This window comes from Chelmon rostratus, chromosome 10 (genome assembly GCF_017976325.1).
Source record: "Chelmon rostratus isolate fCheRos1 chromosome 10, fCheRos1.pri, whole genome shotgun sequence".
NCBI lineage: Eukaryota > Metazoa > Chordata > Actinopteri > Chaetodontiformes > Chaetodontidae > Chelmon > Chelmon rostratus.
Window position 1 is genome coordinate 9,726,366 of NC_055667.1, and position 27,946 is coordinate 9,754,311.

Sequence of the window (27,946 nt, forward strand, 5' to 3'; positions counted from 1 at the left end):
AACAGTTACTATCAGTGCAGCCGAGTATTGTGAGAGACTGAATAAGACCATTTGTCACATCTCCGCCCTGCTTCTACCTGACCAATCAGTCTTTCAGTCCACATTTTGCTTTGGTAAAAGACCGTTTCTGCTTTTTGTGTGAACACATGACGTCTGCTTTCATATTCATGCAGCCTTGATGGTTTAGACACCCATGACATCTTGAGCCCCCTCCCCTTTTTACCACAGTGCACTGCACAATACGTCTCTAAACATCAAAACGTTCCTCATGGGCAACAACGGTAATGATGATCACGCAGAGCTGAAGTGAGTGTGTGTGTGTGTGTGTGAGGACAAAGAGAGAGAGAGTGGTGTTCCTTTGCATGTGAAAGGCACAGGCAGGGGAAGATGGAGGCAGCCGAGCAGTAATTAGTGTTGCCTGTCATCCCAAATCTCCATGGAGATGTATTCTGTATGCCATCTACACCTTCGGTACATAATCATGGAGGCACAGGAGAGCAGGAGGCATGGCTGTGACTGCTGTTACACCACTTTGAGCAAGTACAAGCTCAACCACCAGACTCCACTTGTGTCACCACTATAAATAGCCGTACAGTAGATGACACAGCAGCAGCACTATGCAGCCACAAACTGTGCAGTTCATAGGAAAAACGCAGATTCCTAATAAACGCAATTACATAAACAACAAGATTTCATCTTCAACACCGGTGAGGGGGTGTGGATTTTATTTCTATTCTGCATAGACACACATGCCTACATAAAACAACATCACACACACGCACACACACAACACCTTACAGCTGGAGTTTTAATCCATCAAAGTCACCTATATAATCCATAACATGTGCTGTATGCTTCTCCGTCACATTCGAGTATATACACGACAGGGAAAACAGGAAATGAGGCTAAAAAGGTGAATTATCAAAATAATAATCTTTCATTATTGGTTAACAGCTATTTCATGATGCATACTCATGTCATATACAGAAAAGAAAATGGTTTAAGGAACAATCCAGAATATTGTACTGTGCTACATATGTACAACTGTGCTTATATATAATTACAGACCTCTGGGTCAGCATAGGGAGACTGGAGTCTAATGAAGATGACACGAACCTTTGCTTTGTTTATTTAAACTTAAGGCCACTATGGTAGACCATGAGGAATATATTTTAAGTCACAAGTGAAAGAAACCTCACTCCTCTTCCTCCTCCTCCATCTGTGGAAACATGTAACAGGGTTTCAACAGATCTGACACAACCAGACGTGTTAAGGAACAAATCTAATTACATTACTGCACATTTAAGCTCCATTACTTAACATGAGGCACAAGTGGAACTGATGGCATTGCACTGGCTGCACTTTTTACTAAGGATGGTACGGAAAATCTACCATGTAATCTAAGAGTCTACATTTGGTCCAGAGTCAACCAGTAGTGATGTATCAATTGTATACGGCTAATGCAAAAGACAATACTGCTCCATTGATTTTTTTTTCTTTTGTTAAACTCTCTTATTGTACAAGGATTTACAAACAATGTGTTGCCTGAGCAGCATTCATACCACGCTGTGTCTCGACAAAATATCTGCATGTTGTCCCTGTGGTCAGTGTTAAAGAGCAGTGGCACGACAGAAGGCAGAGACCGGATGATCAACAAAGAACTCTGGGTCCGTTTTGAAGAGGACCGAACAACGATTTCAAGTTTTCATCTAATCCTAGTTCACAGTTCACAGTTTTGCTGTACAAACCCATATTCACAGGTGTTTGGGTGTTCTTACTCGACAGTTAACATCATTTATGGATAGAATACGTTAACGATTGCAAAGATATTGACAGATGGTTAAAACAGGCTCACTTCACATTAAAGCCCCTGAAAACGTTGTATCTTAAATCTTCCTCTAAACAAGCAACAGTCAAAGCTGACCAATAACTAATAAGTTAGTCATTATTTACGACCCAAAAACACAACTAATCTGATTCATCAGGACTGTGTGGGTGCGGTTTGATCAGATCTGATTGACAGTGACAGTAACGACCCACCGACTGTCGCCAGAGTCTGACTCAGGAGTGGCTAAATCCTGATTGGAGCACGGAAACACATGACATCACCTCTTTCCAATGGATTCCCGCCCACTTCAAGTCAGTGAGAAGAGTGGAAAAAAACAAACAGCATATTGTTGAAGAATTGCATTCGCAAAGGTTCAAACAGCAAAGTTTGAAAAAAGTTCCTCAATTTGCAAAAAGTTTTTACGCTCGCTTGAGATTTTTTGAAAAAAGAGAAAAGAAGAAGAAGCTGTTCACGCAGAATAAAACTTCTCCTCATTACTCCACACAGGTCTGATGTAACCATCCTCACATTAATACATGAAACAAACAGATATGTCGTATTTCCACTGTTTACATTTTGTTTCATTGTATGAAATGACATCATCTTGTTGCGCCCTCTTCTTCTGCAATGGTATAACAGTTTTACTGACTGAATTGGCGCCACCTACTGCTCATCTCGAAGAACCAACCCCTAATAATCATATAACGGTAGTGGACGGAAACAGCATTCATTCACATTTTCTTTAGCAGATTTCCTCAAAATTCAATTAAAATTTGCGATACATTTTGGATCGAAACCATCATATCAACCATAACAAGAAGCTAATTGAGAAAATACATTTTCAGGGCCTTTAAGTCAAGCGATGACCACTAGATGATAAGCATATAAATAGAAGTCACTTATGTACAACATACAATGCTAGATCATGCAACACATGCAAAATGCTTTGTAACATGTAAATGAGTGTAAATATGATAAATGTGCTTTGTAACTGATTTTGTACCACAGGGATTTGGATGTCTGACAAAGACAAAAACAAAACTCTTGTCTGGAATAAAAAGAATCCGGTCTGCAGTTCACTCAGGAAGGAAAAGAAAGCAGTGACAAGAGCTGAAGCTCTGCACAGCACGTACTCCACCGCCAATTCATGCTCTCTCTCCTTTTCATAGCCAATCAGCATCAGGTCAGAGTGGTGACCTCCGGCTGAGCGTAGTTTCCAGTGGCAGCGAGGATGTCCTTACAGCTCTCTGTTAGGAAACACGAAAGACAGAAACCCAATCAAACATGGTGACTTATGAGTATGATATGAGCATGAAAGAGCAGGAAAACAGGCCTGCTGCATAACTTTTCACAGTGTCATGAAATATCTCTGTCGAATAAAAATCGCAGTACGGCTACAACTAATGAGTACTTTTACTAATTGTCAAAAAAAATGCAAATCAATTAATTGTTTGATCTATAAAATGACATTTAGAATCATGTGAAAAACCCTAAATCCAAATCGTTGCTTATAACTGTCTGTTAACAGAGAGCTGATTGGCTAATATTTCAACTCTCCTCCACAGACGGAGAAATCCAGCAGACTTGAACTTAAGAGGCCAGCAGGAGACTTCAGCTTTGACCACTCGTGTTGTTAATGGAAACCTATTAGTAGAGGATCCAGAGGAGTCACTTGGGAATATGGAGGCTCGGCCGAGCTCAGAAGCCTTTTCTCTGCTGCTCTGTACATCCGCCTGCTGCTTCCTCTTACCAGCACTTGAACGGTTTGCCACAACCATTATGCACTCATCGTACGGAAGCGTGCTGCTGATTGTGAGACAATGCGCCTTCGACCAGCGGCTTCTTTTCTACGTAGAAATTGTGATAGCGAGCGCGAGCGCTGTGGCGGGCTCCCCGTGACGACCTCAATCACTTCAAATCCGCAAGCGTTTCGCTCCCACTGCAGAGAGGGTGGTCGTTTCCTGTCACTGACAACATCTGAGCATCTTCAGACCTGCTGCATCCATCTGTCCTTTTCTGTTTCCTGCCATGCTGCTCTGGTGAAATACTATCCGTACCTTATATTCTGTAACCATGAAATTAACCTACCACCATCCCCTATGGGCATAGCTCTGAAAAGCAGAGCCACTGCCACATCATTTCTCTCCATCTAACCAACTCAAAATGGCTGCAATCACAAGGATTTTCTTTTCTGCCACAACAGTTTTTAACACTGTTAGGAAACAGAGCAAGTCCACTTGAATCCTGCAGGTAATGTGGACTAAAATGTGTTGTGTATGTGTGATATTCCCCTGTAATAGACTGGGATGTCATTATCCACATACTCACCAGACACAGGGCTCAGGATTGAATTACTCCCCTCTGTCTCTCTCCCTCTCCCTCTCCCTCTCTCCCTCTCTCGAGGTCTTCTGGCTTTACTCAGCTTTCCACTGTTTTTGTCTCTGTCATCAGAATTGGCAATTTCACAAGCTGACCACACAATTAAGCATTTTATTAAAGAAATCAGGCTGGAGTCAATTTGTGTTTTCTCTCCGAGGCTGTAAATTTTAGATTAACAGATGATTTCCTATCCTGGAGCATCACCATGCGCCCACTAACATCCCTTCTTCTCATTTATCTGACAGATTCAACTGAAGTTGTCTGGTTTTTTTTCCATCTGCATATGACAACAAGACTTTAACCTTTAACCTACACCAAACTACAGCACTTGACGCATTTAGGGACTGACGAGGCTTTCAGGAAACACGTCCAAATACAATTTCTTGTAATGGGCTATCGAAAAAAGCGGGGGTATATACTCTCATAGGAGCCAAGCTGCAGTAAGTGCCCCATTTATGCGTTGTTTTTTCCTCCACAGTGACGTGCTAATGAGCTTCAGTAGAAAAATGCATCTCTGGAAAGTGCAGTTCTGCAGGAAAGCACCTTGGGTTTTGGGCTGTTTGTGGACCGGAATCAGGATGTTGACTTGGGTGGGATGTGTGCTCAGGATGTCAGGAATGAATCCACGAATGCCAAATATAGAGCCTCTTCTCACAAGGGGCTTTCGGGTACACTGGGAAGCTCGGATGCGAGATCCAGCAGCCATTCAAGCAGAGAGAGGCGGCAGGCTGACGGCGGATGTCAATTGAGAGAATTAAAGGGGCTTCGCCTTCTTCTTTATACCCATGTTACCTGTTTCAGACAGCTCTTAAAAGAATATTGGAGGTACATGCTAAAAACTGTGTGGTAATCACTGGGACAGTCAAAGGTGTATCAAAGCATTCTGGATGTCTACAACTAATGCTAATGTAGCTCTGTGAAGATGAGTATTCAAGAAAAGCTCCTTCACTGAGAGTACACAAACAGATAAATGATGCAATTAGTGCTACAAAGCTCCTCCATTGATTTCCTTTTGATCTTCCCTGTGAATAATGACTAAAATCTGCCCTTAGTCAGATGGAGGTTTCAAGACAGTGTATAATAGACAGGGGCACATATGGTGGAGTTTTTCTCACCTTTTAATGAGAGAACTCAAGCCTGCTTGTATTGGTTCTACAGACATCCACACATCTCAGACTGACATGTGCTGGGTTTGTTTTAGCCGTACTGGTAGCATGGCTCCAGGGATGTCAATCAATCACAACTGTTTTGCCTTGAAATGCCTGGAACACATTCATGCTAGCAAAAAATTTAATTTGTGCGATACCTGCAAAAATATTAACATTCCCATCAGCCTTATATGTACTTTCACTTTGGTGCTTATTCGCAAACATTAGCTTGCTGCCACACTAAACTAGCAAGGTGAGCGTGGTAAACATAATAACATCCGCATGTTAACATTGCAAGCTGTTAGCATGCTGACTTGAGCATTTAGCTCAAAGCGCTCCTGAAGTACAGCCTCACAGAGCTGCTGGCTCTTGGTCCTCTTTAAAGTTTGTTGCTGAAGCTGAACAGACATGTTGTGAAATTAAATATTTTATGTCACCCTCACCATTTATATTAACACTGTGACACCTAACAATGATAATATATCACATAAAATAACAAAATTGCTTATAATAGCCTGACAGCAATTGGATGAACTATCATAAAATTTGGTCCCCAGGGGAAGCAAGTTTTTACTTTGATGATCCCGTCTTCACATTTATTCCATCAATGTTTGCACCTGTCCAACTTTTGTTCAAGGTGGGATTCAGTACCTGTAAAACTTGCACATCATACTGAGGATGAAGCTCTTTATTAAGCTAACAACATCCTCGAGCAATATCCAGCTAACAACATTCCTCTGTCACAACCCTGAGGCCAAACTTCAAATTATTTGCAAAACTACCGGTCTAAGAATAGTGAAAACTTCCCTCAGTTTTTCATCCATCAACTGTGTTTTCTGGAGTGTAATTACAGCTTGGGCCGCAAGCCTGGCTGTGGGCTTTTACTCTAGTTAAACCTTTTGATAGCTGAAAAGAGAACAAAATCATAAATACTGTATGAAGCCCATAGTTCATGTGAGGTTAGTTTGAGTGGGTCATTTGGTCTAAGAGACCAAAATCTTCAGTATGATGTCTCTACTTTACACTATAGCTACAAAAAAAAGATTTTTCACTAATTCAGTCTGTTAACAAATCCCATTAAGTTCTACTTTTTGAATCTTTGACGCCCGTCTACATTGTGTGTGAGACACTATTTAGCTAAACCAGCAAAAAATCAAATGTATAAACAGGTTTCCCAAAATGTCAAACTGCCAGGAACTAGTTTAGATTTCTTCAGCCTTAAACATTCATTCCCAGAGAGCACCAGTGGAAGAAACACAAATTACCTGATCTCTAAAGAACCATGTGAACTGAAACCACAGAACAGCTAAAATGCAACACTACAAACAGTAAATATAACGGCAGATATATGCATCTTCAATTATGTACTATATGTATGTAACTTACCAGTATGGACGTTGGGGTCTCCAGAGGTTAAGAGGAAGCAGGTGGCCTCTTTCTTAGTCTTGTCTCGCCCTCTGGGGCACCGCAGGGACCACTTTTCACTGGGGGACAGCGGCTGGGTCAGGCTGCAGCCTTCCTCCTCTGAAAGGGCCACATTTGCATCCCCGTTCTGTTTGGAGTCTGACAGGAAGACAAAAACACATGGCGACGTAAATGCCAAAGCTTTTACTGAAACAACCCTGAGGGCCCAGACAAGGGCAGATGTATACTGCAGAAAATCTGTATTTTTCTGTGATGAAATTCAATTTGAGTGAGACGCTATAAAAAGTAATTTGATCCCGGTGTGTTACTGTCTCTATGACTATGTATAGCTCATCTGTCAGACACACATGAAGACTATAAGGCTAGAAACACACTGGCTGTTTGTAACTTTTAGGCTCAGGACCACTAGAATAAAAATTACCATCAATCATTATCATCGATTAAATGAACAGGTTAAACAAAACAATCTTTCTAAATTAGAAACCTAGTGAGTAAACACAATAGACAGTAACACTGGCATGAAGGGTCAGTTCACCCAAATTCTAAAGAAAGCATCACCTTACCTCTAGTGGTATTCAGCCATGCACATAGTTTTGATTTGTTACACTGAAGAGAATTTTGAAAGAAAAAAAAAAAATCAGAGAACGTGATTGGATTGGTATCAGAGAACCTGAGTTAAAACTTGAGCAAATATAACTACCTGCATGGCTAGTACCAAAAAAGATAAGAGAGGAAGTGTTTTTTTCTGTATTTGGGTGGACTGACCCTTTAATGCTGCATTGCGGCCTGACCTGAGCGGTTCCTGCAGACACTCTCCTCTACAGCCAGCGGACAGGTGTCGCTCTGAGTGCTGTCTCTGTGGGAGTTCGTTTCCGACTTCCCAAACGAGGCAGAGTCAGTCGGAGCGTCTGGGTTCGGGTTGTGCTTCTTCTTCTTTTTCGGCAGCTTCTGTTTGGCCATAGCCAGCGAGTAGTACATCCCAAAGTTATTGACGATGACGGGGACCGGCATGGCGATGGTCAACACCCCGGCCAGCGCGCACAGCGCCCCCACCATCATGCCCAGCCACGTCTGTGGGTACATGTCTCCGTAGCCCAGCGTCGTCATGGTGACCACCGCCCACCAGAAGCTGATGGGGATGTTCTTGAAGTGTGTGTGGTTGGAGCCCGTGGGGTCATCGGGCTTGGCTCCGATGCGCTCAGCGTAGTATATCATGGTGGCGAAGATGAGTACACCCAGCGCCAAGAAGATGATGAGGAGGAGGAATTCATTGACGCTGGCCCTCAGCGTGTGGCCCAGCACGCGCAGGCCTACAAAGTGCCGCGTCAGCTTGAAGATCCGGAGGATCCGAACAAACCGCACCACGCGGAGGAAGCCCAGCACGTCACTGGCAGCTTTGGATGACAGACCGCTCAGGCCCATCTCCAGGTAGAATGGCAGAATGGCCACAAAGTCAATGATGTTGAGTGTGTTCTTGATGAAGACCACCTTGTCTGGGCAGCAGACGATACGCACCAAGAATTCAAATGTGAACCACACCACGCAGATGCCCTCCACCAGGGTGAGAATGGGCTTGGTCACCATCTCCCTTCTCTCCACTTCGCGTGTGACGTTGCCCACGACAACCAGCTCCGTCCGGTTCTGCAGTTCATTGAAGGCTTCATGGGTCTCCAGACAGAAGGTGGTGATGGACACCAGGATGAAGAAGAGAGAGGCAAAAGCAACCCCCTGGATGAGACAGATTAAACAATTAATCAACGCGTTTTCATGCCTTCCCACAAATTATTAAGAAATCAATACTGTCTCTATTACATCAAATATTGTTTTGTGCAAGCTCTTTCATTAAATCCTTCGCCTGCATGACTTGCAGAAGACTATTTTTCAATCTATGCCATATGTAATTATATCATAATACTTCTTTCTATCCACAAACTCTACAGCAGAAGACATGAATGTGCCAATCATGGCTGTAAAACAGCATGTTTTGAGGGATTATTTCCTGGTGGAGGCAGCGAGTGTCAGCTGATTGACAGTAAGCAAATACTAAAACAATGAACACACTGATATGAAAACACTGAAGTCAGGCACAAAGAAAGACGATAAGACAAAGTCTGACAACATCAAAGTAAGGATGTAAGTTTACTGTGATGGATCATAGTCTGTGAAGTTAATTTAGCATGAACAAGAATGAATGGCTGCAAAAAGCTTCATCTGAAGGGGAGTAAATGAGGCCTGATATCTCCAACAATGCTGACTGTGTGCAGAAACCAGCAGGCAAACAACACGATATACCAAATAATACAAAGGAGAGGGGCTACCCAGACCACTGTGGCAAACCCTCATCCACCTACTCATGACAAATATAAGTATTTTATTTCTAAAACAGAGCAGCAGGTCACCCAAGTGAGAAGAAAACATAGAGCTTAATTTGAATAACATTATATAAATAAGGCAACAAGCAGAGTGGGAAGAACTGATTGGCTCCGTGTTTAGGAGAAAATATTTAAGTATAAGCTGAATGATATTTAAGTAGAGAATCTTCTAACATAACAAACAACAAAGACAGTATGATTTTTTTTTAGCAGCCAATAAAAAAAAAAAAAACTCAACAAACATAATCTACTTTTTCTTTTCATGGCATCCCATTACCTGCCAGGAAATACTTCATTGTCATGATCATCCTTTGCCACTCTAGTTTGAAGAATAGTAAGCGAAGCTTTTTTTAATCATTTGAAAAAGCATTTGGTCCACAGGAGAGTCAGGACAATGTTCTCAGAGAAAACAGACCAATTTCAAAGCAATTACTCCCATGAACACAGAGACTGAATCATGCTGAGAGAAAACGTGATTCTATTAACATGAGACCCGCCAGTCACAGACAGCAGGGGGCGCTCACATAGTGCCAACACTGACAGACTGACTGAAAGAGCCACGGGGCGAGTGTGTGTCTTGTGTTTCAAACACGTCATGAGGGGGAAACTGTCTCATGGTTTTTGGTTGATTTGCGAACGGGTGAAAAAGCGAGCAGAGCCTGCTGCCATGCAACAAGAAGGAGGAGAGCTGCGTCATGAAAGATTTACAGTCACCTGTCCTGTTGTCAGGTCGATCAGACGTGTTTCAGTGCTCTAATGCAAGAACAATATAACACAAACAATGCATCTTAAAAACACAAACCCAAGCAAAATGGCGAGTGAGTCAAACCACTTTTACAATTCATGGGAGGTAAATTGAACGAAGTGGCTGCACGGTATTCACCTGGCCCTGCACAATGGCCCTGCCTGTCTGTGTTTGTGTTAACACTGTGTGCTAACTCATACCCGATCTGTCTTAATGTTTACTAAAGCCTGGATTAATTGTAATGACTCTCCAACCTTTCTAATCTTCCAGCTGGATAAATATGTACCTGTGCCTTGCATGCACTTAGCTTTTGGTTTGGCTTTATAGTGTTTGGGTCTGTGATTAGAAACAACAAATAAAGCATGTCATGTCTAATGGGGGGCACTTATTCATTGTGAGGGGCAAACAAAAGGAATAAGAACTGGACAGTTTATGGAGTCTAGAAGAAAAGCAGCTCATATTCAAAACAGCAAAAACTGAGACACTGCACTACAGTATAAAGCATGTCTGTTCATGTATCTATTGTGCACCCATATAATGTGCAGCTTTCTACCGTGACAACCTCCTTCTGCTGCGTCCCCGCAGAGCTCCGAGGCGCTCGCAGCTCAGATCCCCTGAGAGGATGAGCCGCGGGACAAGGAGCCTCGACTGCACCCCAGGAGGAGCTCAGAGTTCCCCCTGTTGGACACGGTTTCCCTGAACAACACCAGGGCTAACTGTGTGCAGTGTGTGTGCGTTACAGTGCTGAGTCATGGGGTGTATCACAAAAAGCCCCACAGCATAGAAACAGAAACATAAGCACACGGATGGATTTGCAACTAATTGGGCCAATTACAGTGTCTGAGGTTGAGGATTGTTACATGTAAAAAGGCTTTTTCTACATTTTCCTACCAGTTTAGAACCAGTAGTGAAAGAAATGCTCAGATAATTAAGTAAAAAATGCATTTTAAGCAAGTAAAAGTACAGAAGTGTTATTTCTGTTAAGAATTAAGTCAAAGCAGTGTGGAGTAGAAGTATCAGCTATAGTAGCAAAAAATGGAAATACTCTGTTACTTTGTACACTGTATTTCAATAGATATACTAGTTATCACTGCTCAGTGGTTGACATACACACTTTGTGTACATTTGAAAATACGTTATTGTTTTGAATGTATTTATTATTAAGTCTTATTGCATTAAATCCTGCATTAAGGAAACAGATTTTTTCTTACATTCATCTGAAAATTGAATGTGTCTCAGTAACACTGAATTTACTAGAAATTATTAAGTACTTACTAACATGCTGTTAAAGTTTCTCTGAATAATATGGTTTCACTGTGTCCTCTCATCCATGACTTCCGATTGGAAAGCCATCCAGACAGAAGAGCCAGATATAGTCAGCGCCAGATAATCACGGTCTCCATCAAACAAGAGGGTTCGGCCTCTGTTGAAGCACCTCAGCGAGACAATTTCCAAAGTCGATTAATAAAAGATGACCCCGGCTTTTCATCAACCCTCTGTGGACTCCTGAGTCCCACTTCGTCACTTGACAGACCTGAACAATACCCTGAATAGTGGAGCCCAGTGTAAACATCAGAAGAAGAGCTGCTACAGAAGGAGCCTGCAGGAATACGTCACTGATCAGACACATATAGATCAGCCATCGACATGTAGGACCATGACGATTTCCCACCAGTTCCACCTGCACTAAATTGAACTTTGACCCCAAATTCTTTACACTGACCTCTACGACACAGGTCCAATGTGATTCTGGTGTCTGGAAGCACAAGTGAGAATTGAGCAATTCAGAGTAATTCGGCTGTCCCATCCGTCAGATGTCAAGTTTGGCAGAATATCAGAAAGGACATAACTTTTTTGTATTTTTCTGTCATAGTTTATGATCAGTTGTACAAACACAATTGGACTGGTTTTCAAATAGGATTAAGGCTCAGTAGCCAGGCCTAATGACAGCTGGTGATGGACTTGGGAAAACAAAATGTGATTAGGCACTTCAAAATAGCAAGCAGTACCATGTCTTCATCTTAACAGCCCTTAATAAATGCAGACAAAGACTGAAGCAACAGAAGCACCTTCTATGTCCAGAATAGCTGATCAAATTAATGTCCTCGCACAGGCTGTACTGACCACAGCATGTGACACACCTGGGATTTCAAGAAAGGTGATGCATTTGATCGCGTACGTCATCTCATCCGCTTAATGGTGAATATCACTTTGGCGCAACATAATAGACACACCCTGAAATGTAAACAGTGTAATATTTTGCCATGCTAATGATGACTGCGAGCATGCTCCACTTTAGCAGTGCACAAAAAACAAAACACTCATTGAAGAATACACTCGGAATGAAAGACTGAATTATTTATTGCAGCACTAAAAGCAAATGAATTTACAAGCTTGATACTAACAAAACCCTGCAAACAATCTTAATGTAGCATTTTAATGTGTTAAATCATTTGCTGCCCTGCAGACTCCATGCTGGTCAGTCCCCAGGTGATCTGGCAGCTACGCATCTCCTGCTTGACTAAATACTGAAATGTGTATTAGGTGGTTATCATGTTTGACTATGAAAAGGAAAGCAGTAATCTGTCTGCTTACATTTTTGAGAGTTCATTTATATACTCGAATCAAAAGGCAACCTGGAAGTACCACGTGTGTGTTGCTGTGTGTGAATATGTACTTTTATAAGCAAATTGCTTCACCATTAGAGCAAAAAGTAGGTAGTTTACGCAGAGGCCGTGACACGTAAATGCATGTGTCATCATCAGATCTCTGTACTGGTTTCCTACATCTAGTGACATTACTCATTTTGGGGAGTCTAAACAAACACCTACTTGCAGCCGGAGACATTATCGCACTTTTCGGGCTCTGACAGAAGCGCATCACACACACAAATGGCTGCGGCACTGAGCGTCTGTTTGATAACAAACCAGCAGCTACTGAATAAAAACTGTGAGTCCCGCTGCTGTTCAGATGCTTGTGATGAGCCCGACAGGCTCTGACACAGCTCAGTTTACTCAAGTGCCAAACGGTTTATCCCAGAACTAAACAGAGCTGGGTATCTGCAGCCAGGGGCAGCTCTGCAGGAGAGGTCCTGGCACACACGAGGACAATTTGCTCCGCTCGCAAAAGGTTCAAAGTCTAACAATAACATGACACAGCTTAACCTCACATCTGTGTGTGTTCACATCTGTAGGTGGCTGCGTGAGCCTCTCAAAGCACTTTTGGGTTTGTAGTGAAGTGTTTGTCTCTCTGGCTGTTTGTGTATTATTTGCGTGTCTCCATATCTGCAAGTCTTTGTCCTGTTCAATACATCTTGCAGCGTTTAAATGTGTCCGTATGGTTTATTTGAGGCCGGACACAAAAGGAGACTACGATATCATGTTTACAGCGCAGTAGTGGAAACTTTAAACACAGCCACAGTGTCTGAGCAATGGCCGTAATGTCTCTTCGCCACCACAGCGTGTTTCCATGTTAGTCTGCTGTTATACAAGCCAGAATCATTATGAGGCCAGATTAATGTTAACACACAGCATTTTGATTTTCATTCCTCAGAATGTAAATGTAGCTTCTACAATCTTGCTCTGGGCAAAAGCTGATACAAACACTATAACTTTTTCTATATAGCATATTTGTTAATTGTATACTGTATATCTGTTCTGCTTATTGCTGCCCAGCTACTTCCTACCACTCAGTGTCTGTTTGTGCAGCTGTAATGGTAAATACTCCCAACAGTTATTTCAATATTGAGGTAAAACTGTGATTCCAAAAGAGTTGTGATGCTGTGCAAAACACAAATAAAAAAGAAGGTGATAATTTGCTGATCCTTTTTGACATACGGTATGCTCTATCAAAAACTGTACAAAGACAATATATTTAATGTTTGACCTCATCAACTTCATTGATTTTTTTAAATATCTGCTAATTCTGAATGTGATGCAGCAACATGTTTCAAACAAGTTGGGACAGGAGCTCAAAAGACTGGCAAAGATGTGGAATGCTCCAAAAACACCTGTTTGGATCATTCCACAGGTAAACAGGTTGCTTGGTAACAGGAGATAGTATCATGATTGGGTATGAAAGGAGCATCCTGGAAAGGGTCAGTTGTTCACAAGCAAGACAGAAAAATTGCAGAACTGGTATTATCTGTGAGTTCATCACTATGACTGACACTTTTCACATTACAGACCTGTGATCCATTTTTAATACAAAAACAGTGATTACAGCTGCTTTACGTAAAGGATCTGAACACTTCTTCTACCACCTTCAACAAAAGGGTCAAACAAATCTTACCACTGAAATTATGATTTATATGAATGACGATTCAGATGATATTAAAGTCTGAGTCCCATAGCTACAGGAATAAAGTACAGTGAAGCCTTTGAGGATACATAACACCAAACACTGGTGCCAAAAAGACATCAATCCAAGGTCATCAGGTGTCAGTGTCGAGACAGAGCGCAGGTCGCTCAAGGGGACAGTCGCCCGGCCCCAGCTGGGAAACTGGAGGGGAGGGGGGAGCGAGGGTAGGACGCACGACAGGCAGCAGGCTGTGCATCAGTGTGCAGCAGCTGGGGAGTCCCATCACAGCCATCACCTCCAGCTGTTCAGCATCACGCTCTGTTACTAACACGGACACGCTATACGCAAGAAGCACAGCAACGAGCCCTCCGAGCAAAGCCAATGAGAGCAGCCTCTTCTGATGTTTTCTCAGAATTCACGTCACACTGATTTACGTCTGAGAGGCGGTACACCTGAGGAGAATTGCTGTCGACCAACAAGGCTGTCAGCTGTGCCTCTCCCGGGTATCTGCGGAGAAGCCATTCATTAACCGGAAATGTCACACAGGGAAGTGGTGGGGATGATCTGTAATGCGATATAAAACAAGATCAGTGGTGCAGCCCCTCCTACACAGAGCAGAGCATCTTATGAATGAGGAGGAGGATGGACAGAGACGGGAACTCCAGACCAACAGGTACAAGATGATGATGATGAGAATCCTTAAGACCAGGACGGAGGATCAGGCCATCCACATCCGACACCTGAGACCATTTTGGAACAGAGACGGGGGTTATAATCTCCCTCCATAAACATACGCCCATCTGGTGTGTGATCAAAGTTCCAGACTTGAGATGCCATCTGCATGACAACTGAGCATACTCTACCCTGATGAAGGCCACAAGATGCACTGTCGTTCAAGTTGTGGATGTGTGTCTACTGTAGAAATTCCAAGTGCAGAGTTGAGCCAGAAATCTCAACATGTAGAACAATAATCAGCAAATATTCAGACCTGATCATCAGTCAAAGCCTCTCAAAGCTCTTCAAACAGTCGGCCAGTAAAAACACTGCCTGCACGCATTTGACAAAGATCTCAAATGTGCAAAAGTATTAAAGTGAAAAGAGAAGAACTTTTTGTTTTTCTTTCCCTCTGGAATGTAAATATACTTTCAGCAATCCTGCTGAGGTCTCCAGCTGATTACAGCTGCTGCCTCGGCCAGTCTTCTTCAATGATGAATAAGCTGTTATTTCATAGTTATTAATTCAGTTGAATGCTCTGTATCAAATTATGTCAAACATTTTCCTTTTTTTAAAAACCAAATGGATTTTTAAAAAGGGAAAATCACACAGATAATTGCCAGTTAAAATGCAGCTAAAATACCAACAGTCAACATCACTGATAATTGCTCTTTGGTTTATGTTGAAGTAAGATGATATTTTCAGTAATGAATATTTATTGATTTTTTTTTTTTTGAGTCTGCAACTGTGTGCAGACTTGCATTCGCTGATCTCACAGCAACACAACCGATCTGTTTTCAGCAAACAGCTTCGAACCGAGCAGAACAAACAACCAACATAATCACAAAGGATTACATCCCTCTTTCGCTGAGAATTCAGCGTTATGAAAGTCTCCTTAACGAGGCTGTGCAGCTTTGATGATGTGTGAAATATCAAACCCTGTGTTCCATTCACAGAGCGGCAGAGGAAGGTGTCAGCGCCGTGAACACCGGGCCCAGAGGAATAAGAGGTTCTGCTCAGAACACGCCTTTATTATATATCAGCTGGGTGTCACACTGAGACAAAATTTGATGTGTGACAATAAGCTTCATAATCAGCAACGAGCAAAGTGACTTATTAAAGGATACTGACCAATATTTTCTTTTTTTTTTTAATCAACTGTTTTCACCTCAGCACTAAAAGCAGAAACAAGGTCTTGATACGATATGGTGACACTATTTCTGCAAAACTTCATAAGTAAATACACTAACATGAGTCCCTGAAGACAAAGGTGAGATGATTTAGTTGTTATTAGAGTTAGACTTTCTACCCAATGTTAATATGCATCAATATCAGTAACATCTTGGCTCATGTGACATCGTAATCCACGTAGTATGGTTGAATGTAAATGGCAATCAGTAAAAATAAACTGATTATTGGAAATCTAGACTCTGGATAGTACGCACAAAACCTCAAGAATCTCACATCAGTTTATCCCTTTGTCTCACAACAAAGACCAATTGATTTCTTTCTCTGTGTGGGATACAATGTGCTGCTTTTCTGTGGGAAAGGCAGTTTCAATTCCTCACCACTGATAACAAGCTGCAGCCCATTACCACAGCATGATTAATTACAGGCAGCCGGGCTGAGGAATTAATGAAATATTGCATGAGGGAAGATTGAACAAAGTTATCAGGTCAGAGCTTAACGTTAATGTCAAGTCTAATTGCCACATGTAACAAAGCTGAGATTGCAAAGCCAGGTACAATATTCAGTGATATGTTTTTATTGCTCACAAACAGCAGTTAAGTGATCCTAAACATGCAGAGGAGGCAGCCAAGGAGGTTTAGAGGCCAGGACAGGAATGCTGTTGACTGGGGGTAAAAAGCCCCTGAACCAGAGAGATATGAAAAATATCTGTAGCACATGGCTGGCAAGGCATATATCAGCCTGTTGTTGACAACGAACTTAGAAACAAAATGTAAATTATGATGACTTAATATTTTCATGTTAATTCTTCTGAATTCTGTGCTGTAGGATTTAAGTTTTTTCATCAGAAGGGTGTCTAATCATGTTGTGCATGAATAAAATTTCAACAACTCAATAAGAAAAATAATCATATATCATATATCATATATAGCAATATATGAATATCAAATATATTTGATGTAACACATTTGTGGTGTGTGTGTAGGTGAGGCTGGGGGTTGGGTTTTGTGTGTGCTCTCTCTGACAGTATCGGTGTGGCTTGCGGGCTGGAGGAGGAGCTGGCTGCACACACCTGTGCCTGATCTTCATCAGGAGCTTACTTAAGGCGGGCCTGCCTGTGTTCTCGCTGCCAGATTGTCACCGCTTTGTGGTAGATCGTATGCTAGTGCTCAAAAGAATTTTCGATTGCGATTTCCCATACTTACCTGTGTTTTCTATGTTCAGGATCCAGCTCGTTACCCTCAAGCCACCCAGCACCTGTACCAGTCTGCTCGAGCCACCGCTGTGCCACACGGCCTACCTCCCTCGCCGCCTGCTTGCTTGCCTCCCCAGTCTTCCCTGTGTCTGGAGACACCACCTCTACCTACGCTTCCCTCCTCACCGCAGCCTCAATAAACCTTCACCTAGTCACCTTTCCAACGTCTGTTTGTTTGCATTTGGGTCCAGCCCCCTAGCCTCGTCACAGAACAATCTGGCCAACTATGGACCCAGCAGACCAAGACGCTCTTCAGCAAGCCCTCACCACCCAAGGAATATTGCTTGGAAGGCATGACCGATTACTTGCTGATGTCATGAGCTCCCTGCAGGATTTGAATTCCAGCGTGGCCTCAATTGCCTCTCAGCTGTCCACTCGGACTCCCCCGGTAGCAGTGAGTAACCCTGCCCTCACTCCAGCCGAAACACACCCGTCCTCAGCCGTTAAGGAACCTTTTGTTCCTCCCCCAGAGCATTATTCAGGCGATGTAGGCTCATGTGGCCGCTTTCTTTTACAGTGCTCTTTGGTTTTCAATCAGCAACCTTCTAGTTATCCTTCTGATAAATCTCGCATAGCGTATATAATTAATTTACTTAGAGGGAAAGCGGGTCAGTGGGCAACTGCATTGTGGGAGGGCAGATCCAGTGTCCTAGAGTCTTATGGTTCTTTTATCTCCGAGCTACGCAGAGTGTTTGACCATCCTGTCCAGGGCCGGGAAGCAGAAAAACGTCTGCTGTCCCTACATCAGGGGTCCTCATCTGTTGCTAGCTACTCCATAGATTTCCGTATCTTAGCCGCAGAGTGTGGGTGGGACACCAGGGCATTACAAGCAGTTTTTGTTAAAGGACTCTCCGATGATGTAAAGGACGAATTAGCTACTCGGGATGAGCCTAACTCATTAGACGAGCTTATCTCCTTGGCTATCAGGGTAGACAACCGGCTGAGGGAAAGAAGCAGAGAGAGAACCAGCAAGGCCCGAGTGAGTGCCTGCCCCTCCCCCCCACCTCCCCAATCTCTGGCTCTTACAAGTTCCCCAGTCAGTCCCTCCAGTCCTGGCAGAGTCCCCTCTCTCTCTGTTGAGGAACCCATGCAGGTTGGACGAGCTCGTCTAACCCCGGATGAACGTAAACGGCGGATGCAAGCCAGACTTTGCCTCTACTGTGGCCTGGCGGGACATTTTATCGCGTCTTGCCCCCAGACACCAAAAGGCCGGGCTCACCAGTGATCGAGAGCGCCCTGGTGAGCCAGACGATGTCCCAGCACAGCTCTCCTCCTCGAGTAAGTGTGCCTGCCTCTCTTGCCTGTGTAGGTGTGACCCTCCCATTCCAAGCCTTGGTGGATTCTGGAGCGGATGAAAATTTCATTGACTGTGAATTAGCTACTCAGTTGCAAATCCCTCTCGAGCCTCTGGTCAAGCCCCTAATTGCAAATGCACTAGATGGCAAGCTGTTAGCCACGGTGACTCACCGCACAGAGCCAGTGTCGCTAACTATTTCTGGCAACCACCATGAGAAAATTCAGCTGCATGTTCTGCCCTCTCCCATCACGCCAGTGGTTCTAGGTCTCCCATGGTTAAAACTTCATAACCCCCATATAGATTGGCAGACCTCTTCCATCATCAGTTGGAGTGTACACTGTCACTCCTACTGTCTCCACGCTGCCGTCCCTACCTCCAGCTCCCCCCAGTCACCCCCACCAGCTTCTCCTGATCTATCTAATGTTCCACCTGAGTATCATGACCTGGCAGCTGTTTTCAGTAAAGATCTGGCTCTGTCTCTCCCTCCCCACCGACCCTACGATTGTGCTATAGACCTCCCCCCCGGTGCCAAATACCCCGTTAGCCGTCTCTACAACCTGTCCCGTCCTGAGAAAGAGGTCATGGAGCAATATATTAACTCCTCTCTGGCAGCTGGTCTAATCCGTCCCTCTTCCTCCCCACTTGGAGCTGGTTTTTTCTTTGTGGAGAAAAAGGACAAAACTCTACGCCCATGCATTGACTTCCGAGGGTTAAATGACATAACTGTAAAAAACAAATATCCTCTTCCCCTTATTGATCCCTCTTTTGAACCGTTATGTCATGCCCGAGTTTTCTCCAAGCTCGACCTCCGCAATGCTTACCATTTGGTCCGGATTCGTGAAGGAGATGAATGGAAGACGGCATTTAACACCCCATTAGGCCACTTTGAATACCTGGTGATGCCCTTCGGCCTCACCAATGCGCCTGCTGTCTTCCAAGCCCTAATCAATGATGTCCTCCGTGACATGCTAAACCGTTTTGTCTTTGTTTATCTGGATGATATTCTCATCTTTTCTCGCACACAGGAAGATCACATCCAGCATGTCCGCCTCGTTCTGCAGCGCCTCCTGGAGAACAGGTTATATGTAAAGCCAGAGAAATGTGAATTTCATCAGTCGGCAGTCACTTTCCTGGGTTACATTGTGGCACAAGGTCAGCTCAAACCAGATCCAGCCAAGATAAGAGCAGTGGCAGAGTGGCCAACCCCCACCTCTCGCAAACAACTTCAGCGCTTCCTTGGTTTTGCCAATTTCTATCGCAGATTCATTAGAAACTACAGTAAAGTAGCAGTCCCTCTGACCCAACTCACTTCCTCCAATGTCACATTCACATGGCCTGCTGAAGCTGAACGGGCTTTTCTTCAACTCAAGAGATTATTTACCAGTGCTCCGGTGCTCCTCCACCCTGATCCTTCCAGACAGTTTGTGCTGGAAGTGGATGCCTCAGAATTAGGAGTGGGGGCTGTCCTCTCTCAGCGAGATCCAGAGACTAACAAACTTCATCCCTGTGCTTTTTTCTCCAGGCGACTCTCTGCGGCAGAACAAAATTATGATGTTGGTAATCGGGAACTGTTGGCTATTGTGTTGGCATTACAGGAGTGGAGACACTGGCTGGAAGGAGCTGAACACCCTTTTCTCATCTGGACAGACCATAAGAATCTGGCTTACCTTCATTCTGCCAAACGTCTCAATTCCCGTCAAGCTCGCTGGTCCCTGTTCCTTAGCCGCTTTAATTTCATGCTCTCATATCGTCCAGGTTCCCGTAATCTCAAACCTGATGCTCTCTCTCGCCAGTTCTCCCCAGATTCATCTTCACAAGAGTCGGTACCCATCCTTCCCTCCTCTTGTTTTGCGGGAGCAGTGCAGTGGGAGATTGAGTCCGTGGTCAGAGCAGCCCAACAGACCCACCCTGATCCGGGTGGTGGCCCGGCTAATCGTCTATTTGTTCCCGAGGCAGTTCGCTCCCGAGTGTTGCAATGGGGACATGCGTCTACACTCACCTGCCATCCAGGGTTTCAGCGAACCCTTCAATTCCTCCAGCAGCGCTTCTGGTGGCCGGGCATGACACGGGACACTAGGGAATTTGTGGCTGCCTGCTCTGTCTGTGCCCGAGGTAAAGCCTCTCATCGTCCTCCAGCTGGTCTGCTACATCCTCTACCCATCCCGAGCCGTCCTTGGTCACATATTGCCATGGACTTCATCACTGGTCTACCACCATCTGGAGGTAACACTGTCATCCTCACTATAGTAGACCGTTTCTCTAAATCTGTTCATTTTGTTCCCCTCCCTAAGTTACCCACTGCTCTCGAGACTGCTGACCTCCTTGTGTCACAAGTTTTCAGGATTCACGGTATCCCAGTGGACATGGTTTCTGACAGAGGCCCCCAATTTACCTCTCAAGTGTGGCAGGCTTTCTGCAGAGCTATCGGAGCGACCTCCAGTCTAACTTCTGGTTACCACCCTCAATCTAACGGCCAGACAGAGCGGGCCAACCAGGATTTGGAAGCAGCCCTCCGGTGTGTCTCTGCCAGACATCCCGCTTCATGGAGTTTCCAGCTGCCATGGATTGAATATGCCCACAACTCTCTCGTCAGCTCGGCCACAGGTATGTCACCATTCATGGCAGCTAATGGTTTTCAGCCACCTCTGTTCCCCACCCAGGAGCGTGAGGTAGCAGTGCCCTCGGTCCGTGCTCACCTCCGCCGAGTTCAAGAGGTGTGGAAAGCCACCCGAGCAGCACTTACTCGCTCTATCCGGCGCAACCAGTTGCTGGCAGACAAACATCGCTCCCCAGCTCCTCAGTATCAGCCTGGGCAAAAGGTATGGTTATCCACACGGGACCTCCCCCTGCAGGTGGAGTCACGGAAGCTCGCACCCCGCTATGTTGGTCCGTTTGAAGTTCAGAGGGTTATTAACCCATCTGCGGTGAGACTGAAGTTACCTGAGTCTATGAACATTCACCCGACATTCCATGTGTCTCTGCTTAAGCCTGTATCCTCCAGCTCCCTTAGCCCTCCGGCCGAACCCCCTCCCCCCGCCCTGACCATTGATGGCCATCCTGCCTTCGTGGTGCACAAGATCTTGGATGTGAGACGTCGGGGGCGCGGTTTTCAGTACCTCGTGGACTGGGAGGGGTATGGTCCGGAGGAGCGATCCTGGATTTCTCGGCGACTCATTCTGAGCCCACAGTTATTGAAGGACTTCTATCGTGAGTTTCCCCATAAGCCTGGGAAGACGCCTGGAGGCGTCATTTAGAGGGGGGGTACTGTGGTGTGTGTGTAGGTGAGGCTGGGGGTTGGGTTTTGTGTGTGCTCTCTCTGACAGTATCGGTGTGGCTTGCGGGCTGGAGGAGGAGCTGGCTGCACACACCTGTGCCTGATCTTCATCAGGAGCTTACTTAAGGCGGGCCTGCCTGTGTTCTCGCTGCCAGATTGTCACCGCTTTGTGGTAGATCGTATGCTAGTGCTCAAAAGAATTTTCGATTGCGATTTCCCATACTTACCTGTGTTTTCTATGTTCAGGATCCAGCTCGTTACCCTCAAGCCACCCAGCACCTGTACCAGTCTGCTCGAGCCACCGCTGTGCCACACGGCCTACCTCCCTCGCCGCCTGCTTGCTTGCCTCCCCAGTCTTCCCTGTGTCTGGAGACACCACCTCTACCTACGCTTCCCTCCTCACCGCAGCCTCAATAAACCTTCACCTAGTCACCTTTCCAACGTCTGTTTGTTTGCATTTGGGTCCAGCCCCCTAGCCTCGTCACAACATTATTTTCATAACAGATCTTCTGCAGTACATCCTCCATATACAGCTGAAAGAGGGTTCAGAGGGTCTGACTGAGGCTACTCTCACATTCGGGCAACACTCCTCCTTGTTTAAAATTCTCGACCAGAGACGGACATAGATTTTTCATTTTTTACAGCAGAAAATCTGACCGCGCTTATTGCTTAATACTTGTTTTCTGCATCTCGGAAATCACAGACACGGAAACACTTTGAGCTAAATGCTAACATCAGTGTGCTCAAATGCACACAGTGACAGTGCTAACATGTTTAGCAAGTATAACACTTGTCATTGTAAGCCGCTTAGTTTAACGTGTTAGCATGCTAACACAAAATGCAGTTGGGATTCATGGGAAAGTTGGTAGTTTTGCAGACATTTGGTCATAAAAAAAAGGGCTGGAAAAATTATGAATTTTAGCCTGATGCTGGCACTCGATGAAAAATCAGACAATCGCCAAAGTAAGCAGGCTACATCATCTGTGAACCATGAGTAACTGTACAAAGTTTCATAGCAAGCCATCTCATAGCTGTTGAGATATATCAGTCTGGGCCAAAGTGGTGGACCAGCAAGGCCAACGAGGACAAACAGTCACTCATGTTAGTATTTAGCTCAAAGCAGCTCTGTGTCTATGAACCCGATGAAATTAAAGCTGGGAGTCAGCACTTTTATCTCGCAGTCATTGTTTCATATTGGATCTAATGCGCTGGAGTAAAGAGCCATTACTGTTATACTACCTTCTGACTGCACTGTGCTGCTGCTGTATGTGATCCTCTCATGACTTTGATTTGAGAGTGGTGCCTTGGATGATGGTGGGGAGGATGTGGCTAAAATGCTGGACAGATGAACTTCCCTCCGGCTTTCAGGAATCACATTACCTGAGATGAGCTCGGAGGCGCTTTGAAACAAAAAGGCCATAAAGGCAATGTGAGTCCCTGAAAATTCACTCCGCATCCTTTCACAATGCACACACAGCAAACATACGTGAATTGGCTGCGGAGGAAATGGACCGGGAACATTATGACTGGGTCAATATGTACCCGCCCTCGCTCGTTCTTTTACATACTTCCAGAAAGATTGGAATCGGATTCATTTACAAATATTTGGTGGTGAGAGACGTGACAAACTGGCAGGCATCGCGGCCATCCTCAGATGGCACCGACGCGGCGGCAGCTGTGACTCAGAGACGTTGGTTGTTCCACGGTGACAGCCGGCAAATGCCACCTGGACGAGAAGCTAAAATAAACACTATCTGTAGTGAGACTGGCATGCAATAAGAACACTATACTTCTGCAACAGTGCAAGAGTCTCTGAATAGACCATTCAGCTGCACAATCAGGCCAACTGAAATGAGGGTGAGCATCAGCTTCCCTCTTTCTGGACTAAATGTATTTTTCTTTTTGATGAAACCTGCTGGCCCTTTGCCTGACAACTGCTATAATGACACTCGATACTCGCTTTCACGTTTACTTCACTAAGCACTCTGCCGCTTTTGTTGCTAAGCCATTAGGCGTAGCTTACTTTCAAATGCTTACAGCTGGCTCATATCCCCTGTGGAAGGAATGAGAGCAGATTGATTTTAATTTACGACCCAGCAACATTTCTTATATCGATAAACCAAACAGAAGTGTATCTTGTTCATCGTGAGAAAGCGAGGTAACTTTTTCGCGGGGTTGTATAATCACAGATACATGTCAGTCATTTAAGCTGTGACATAACGATCTTTCAATAACGGTCACAAATGAAATGCAGAAATCTGCTAAAAACGGGGCAGTGGTCCTTCACGCAACATTGTACTGAGATTCCTAATGCTTGAATGATTTAAATGGATGATTAGTTTTCCTCTTTCCTGTTCTCTGTTCTACTGTATATGGATGTACACTCCAGCCTTTCAAACACTCATGTTTTGAGGACCTGTGAGTGCAAACCTTGAACAGGATGTGTGGGAACACTTCAGCAGCACTGTATTTTTGCCATGAAACAGCATTTTCTCTATTTTCAGCATTTTAGTGCAATTTCATAACATAGACTGAGGTGAGAGCTGAAAAAATGCTTATTCACATGACTGACAGAATCATTAAGTTGTCTGGAGAAAGCCTTGAAACGCATTTAATGAAAAATGTAATTAAAGGACCAGTGTGTCGGATTTATGGGAATTTGTTGACAGAAATTGAATACAATGTTTATAATTATGCTTTCGATCATCAATAATCACCTGAAAATAAGAATCGTTTTGTTACCTTGGAATGATTTCTTTACATCTAAAGAGGGAGCGGGTCCTCTTCCACAAATCTGCCATGTTGCACCGCCATGTTTCTACAGTAGCCCAGAATGGACAAACCAAACAGTGATGCTACAGAGGGCCTATCGCATTTTTCATGAGATTTGCAGCCACCGTAGGTTCTCTTACACGGAGATGGAGGGTTGAGATGAGGGGTTTTCAGTTGGTTGCAATCTTACTTTCTTTGCTTTTTTTTCTTTGCTTACTTGATAATGCATTGCTGTGCATTTGATTTGTTCAAGTTTTTCTAAACATTGAAGTTGCAATACAAATCTGCCGTCCTACACCTGTTTGTATGTGAATCCAACTTAACCTACAGTTCAAACAAATTGTTTTGGAATACATTTAAACTGAATGTATTTTTGTATATTTCTTGCTCTTTTAACAAGAAGTGCTGTGTAGTTTACTACAGTCTCATGTAACAATACACATAATACTGTACCACCACAACCAACAATAATAATGAAAACGATAATAATAATATTCAAGAAAAAAGAGCTCTGTTATCTGTTAGATATCCAAATTGAGGTGTCACAATCGGAATTGAGAGGTTGAGGTCAGCACTCTGCAGACAGTCAAATTCTTCCACAACAAACTCTGAAAACAAATTCTTTACAGACCTGCTGCATGCACAAGGACACTGACTACGTTTACATGCACATGAGTTTTCCACTTTTATTCTGAATATGACCATATTCCATATTTGATATAGGTCACGTACACAGTAAATTCCATTTAGATATTACAAACTAGGCCTTATTCCAAATCTAGCATTTTATTATTGGGTTTTAGGAGCTTTCTTTGGACGTGTATACAGCTCATTCAGAATATGAGCCTCAATTGTGGCTCTTAGTTCGCGACAGACGGCCTCTTGTCAGCTCTGTGCGCTGCCCTGACAAAAGTTTGCAAAGCTTGGGCAGAGATGCATGCACAAAAGAAAAGTCCATATTTCTGGTCAGAAGCACTTTTAAACATTATGAAGAACTTGGACATCAACAGGTTGTTGGATATGTGCAAATACTGTAACGCTGACCTTTTCAAGAAGGTCGTTGAACAAATGAAAGAGGGAGGTTGTGTTTGTTAATCGGAGTATGCACAGCTGCATGTAAATGGGAATATTAGCAGAATATTAATTTTCATTAACCATGCAAACAGCTTAGCAGGAATGTGCATGAAAACGGAATATTTTGTGCATGAAAATGTAGTCGCTGCCATGTGGAAACAGGAAAAGGCTTTCCCCAAATGGCTCCCACAAAGATGGATGTGTGTGCTGTGGCATTAATACTTATAAATATCTGAGAATGATGTTCTAACTTGCAAAAGTGGACTCACAGTTTGGTAAAAGTATCATCTTGTTTTTATTTCTGTTTTCTTTCACAACACATATTCATCGGTCATATGTGTTTATACTGCTGTGTTACATTCACAAACAGAAAGCTACTGACTATCTGCTTTTATCTTTATCTCAAACAAACAATCAACTGTTTGGTGTAAGGTTTTCCTCTAAACTGTAGTTTAAAACATAAGTAAAGTAGCAACGAGGACGTTCATTAATCTTCTCTTTTAAGGATGTTCAATCTCTAGCTGATGTGTGGGCGAGTCTACGTCTGTTCCTGGAAACGCAGTCAATGGAACTGAACTGTGGCCAGAGAGCAGAAGTGTCCCAGAAGAAAAACACCGTCCTGACAGAGAACCTCATCCAGCCTCAACTCAACCCGCCAAAAACTTCCCAGAATTGTTTCATATTCAAGGAAATCCAGCGTGTACTTGAACTTTAACAGTCAGTCATGTGCACGTTGCTGATGCCAGGATGAAAAACTGCAGATATTAATCTGAAATACATGAGAAGTGTCATTACTGGCAACGCTTGTTCAGAGGAGTTTTATCCCAGTTAGTGGATTTTAAACAAAAACACAACATTTCGGCCCCCTGAGGAGTAAAGTGAAATGTGAATACCAGCACACTTGACTGGCAGACTGTTGCTCTTAATCTATGTTTTGTTTTATTGTTTTATTGTGTCCTGTGTTGATGTAAGGTACCCAGGAGGACTCAGTAGGCAGCATTGATATTGAGTAAATGATCCTGGTGAAATAGAGCAAATTGAAATTGACCCTTCAGACGACAGTGAGATACAGGCTAGTTAGACTGAAACATCTGGTACAGAGAAATCCCAGCTGTGAGGTGGAAACAATAAAAGCCTCCATGTGAGACGCGTATACAAACCCAGACCGTTCATACACACATACACACACACACACACACACACACACACACACACACACACACTCAGCTGTACCTGTAGCTGCTGCAGCCTGATTGGCTGAACCCCGTGGGGACACCTGTTGATTAAGACATGTGCGCATTTTTTCCCCAAACGGAAAATCACTTGCAAGGCTTTATGGTCTCACACTTACACATGACAGCCCATTACAGCGCTCAGAGGAGAGAAAACACCTGGTGAACTCACCCTGGCTGCTCTGGACGAGTACGGGTCGTCAAACAAGGCCCACACCTTCGGCTGCCAAACTTCGCAGCAGCCCCTCGACCTGTCGGGACAGTCCTCAATGCCGAAGCGCCTCGGTATCTCTCGATCGTCGTCGGTGTCGTCCGGGTCAGGCGGTTCAAATATATCCAGGGCCTCCTCCGCGTCCCGGTGCTGACGGTAAGTCATCCAGCAGCACGGCTCCACGTCGGTCTCGTCAATCCCCCAAAACGCCAGCTCCTCCTCGAAGAGCGGCCCGCAGACGTCCGCCGGGCAGTGCAGCTTGCCGGTTCGGTAGTAGTTCAGCACGTAGGCGAAGATGCCGGGGTGTCTGTCGAAGAAGAACTCGGTGGCACTCGGGGGCGCCGCGTCCGAGTCCGAGCTGACCTGCGTGTCCGGGTCTGCCAGCCATGCCAGGCGTGTCCCCGGCAGGGTCCTGAGGGTGCTCTTGTAGGTTTCATGTCGAGTGCCGCCCACGTTGATGATAATTTTGTCCGAGTCTTCCCCTCTGGCCATCTCCTCCTTCAGACATGATTTAGACGGAGGTTTGTTGCCCGACTTGCGCCCTCGGTAAGACGAAACACACACCGAGCTGATCATTGAGAAGCAGGGATCTTCTGGCTGCTCGCCCCTCCGTCACAAACACTCGCAAAAATAAAATGAAATTAAATAAAAATTCAGAAAATTAACGCAAAGTGCGCCCTCATTTTAGAGCCCAAGTCTTACAATGACCTGTGTGTCTCATTTAACCAGAAAT

General features: G+C 44.3%; 1 protein-coding gene across 1 annotated transcript; it reads right to left on the minus strand.

The window, feature by feature from the left end:
- On the minus strand, positions 1-27,789 carry kcnc4 (potassium voltage-gated channel, Shaw-related subfamily, member 4). The gene is made up of 4 exons (XM_041946110.1): positions 27,175-27,789; positions 7,572-8,508; positions 6,742-6,918; positions 1-3,075 (listed from the first exon to the last, which is right to left on the minus strand). Exons 1-4 carry the CDS (start codon positions 27,787-27,789, stop codon positions 3,008-3,010), a joined length of 1,797 nt encoding a protein of 598 aa, XP_041802044.1. The 3' UTR covers positions 1-3,007.
- Between the last annotated feature and the right edge of the window lie 157 nt (positions 27,790-27,946).

Bases quoted from the DNA above. Each gene is read 5' to 3' on its own strand.
- kcnc4 (XM_041946110.1), bottom strand. From the start codon at position 27,789: ATGATCAGCTCGGTGTGTGTTTCGTCTTACCGAGGGCGCAAGTCGGGC. The intron at 8,509-27,174 runs GTGAGTTCACCA...TGTCTCATCCAG, and splicing joins ACTCGTCCAGAGCAGCCAGG to GGGGTTGCTTTTGCCTCTCT. The intron at 3,076-6,741 runs GTAAGTTACATA...GTTTCCTAACAG, and splicing joins AGACCCCAACGTCCATACTG to AGAGCTGTAAGGACATCCTC.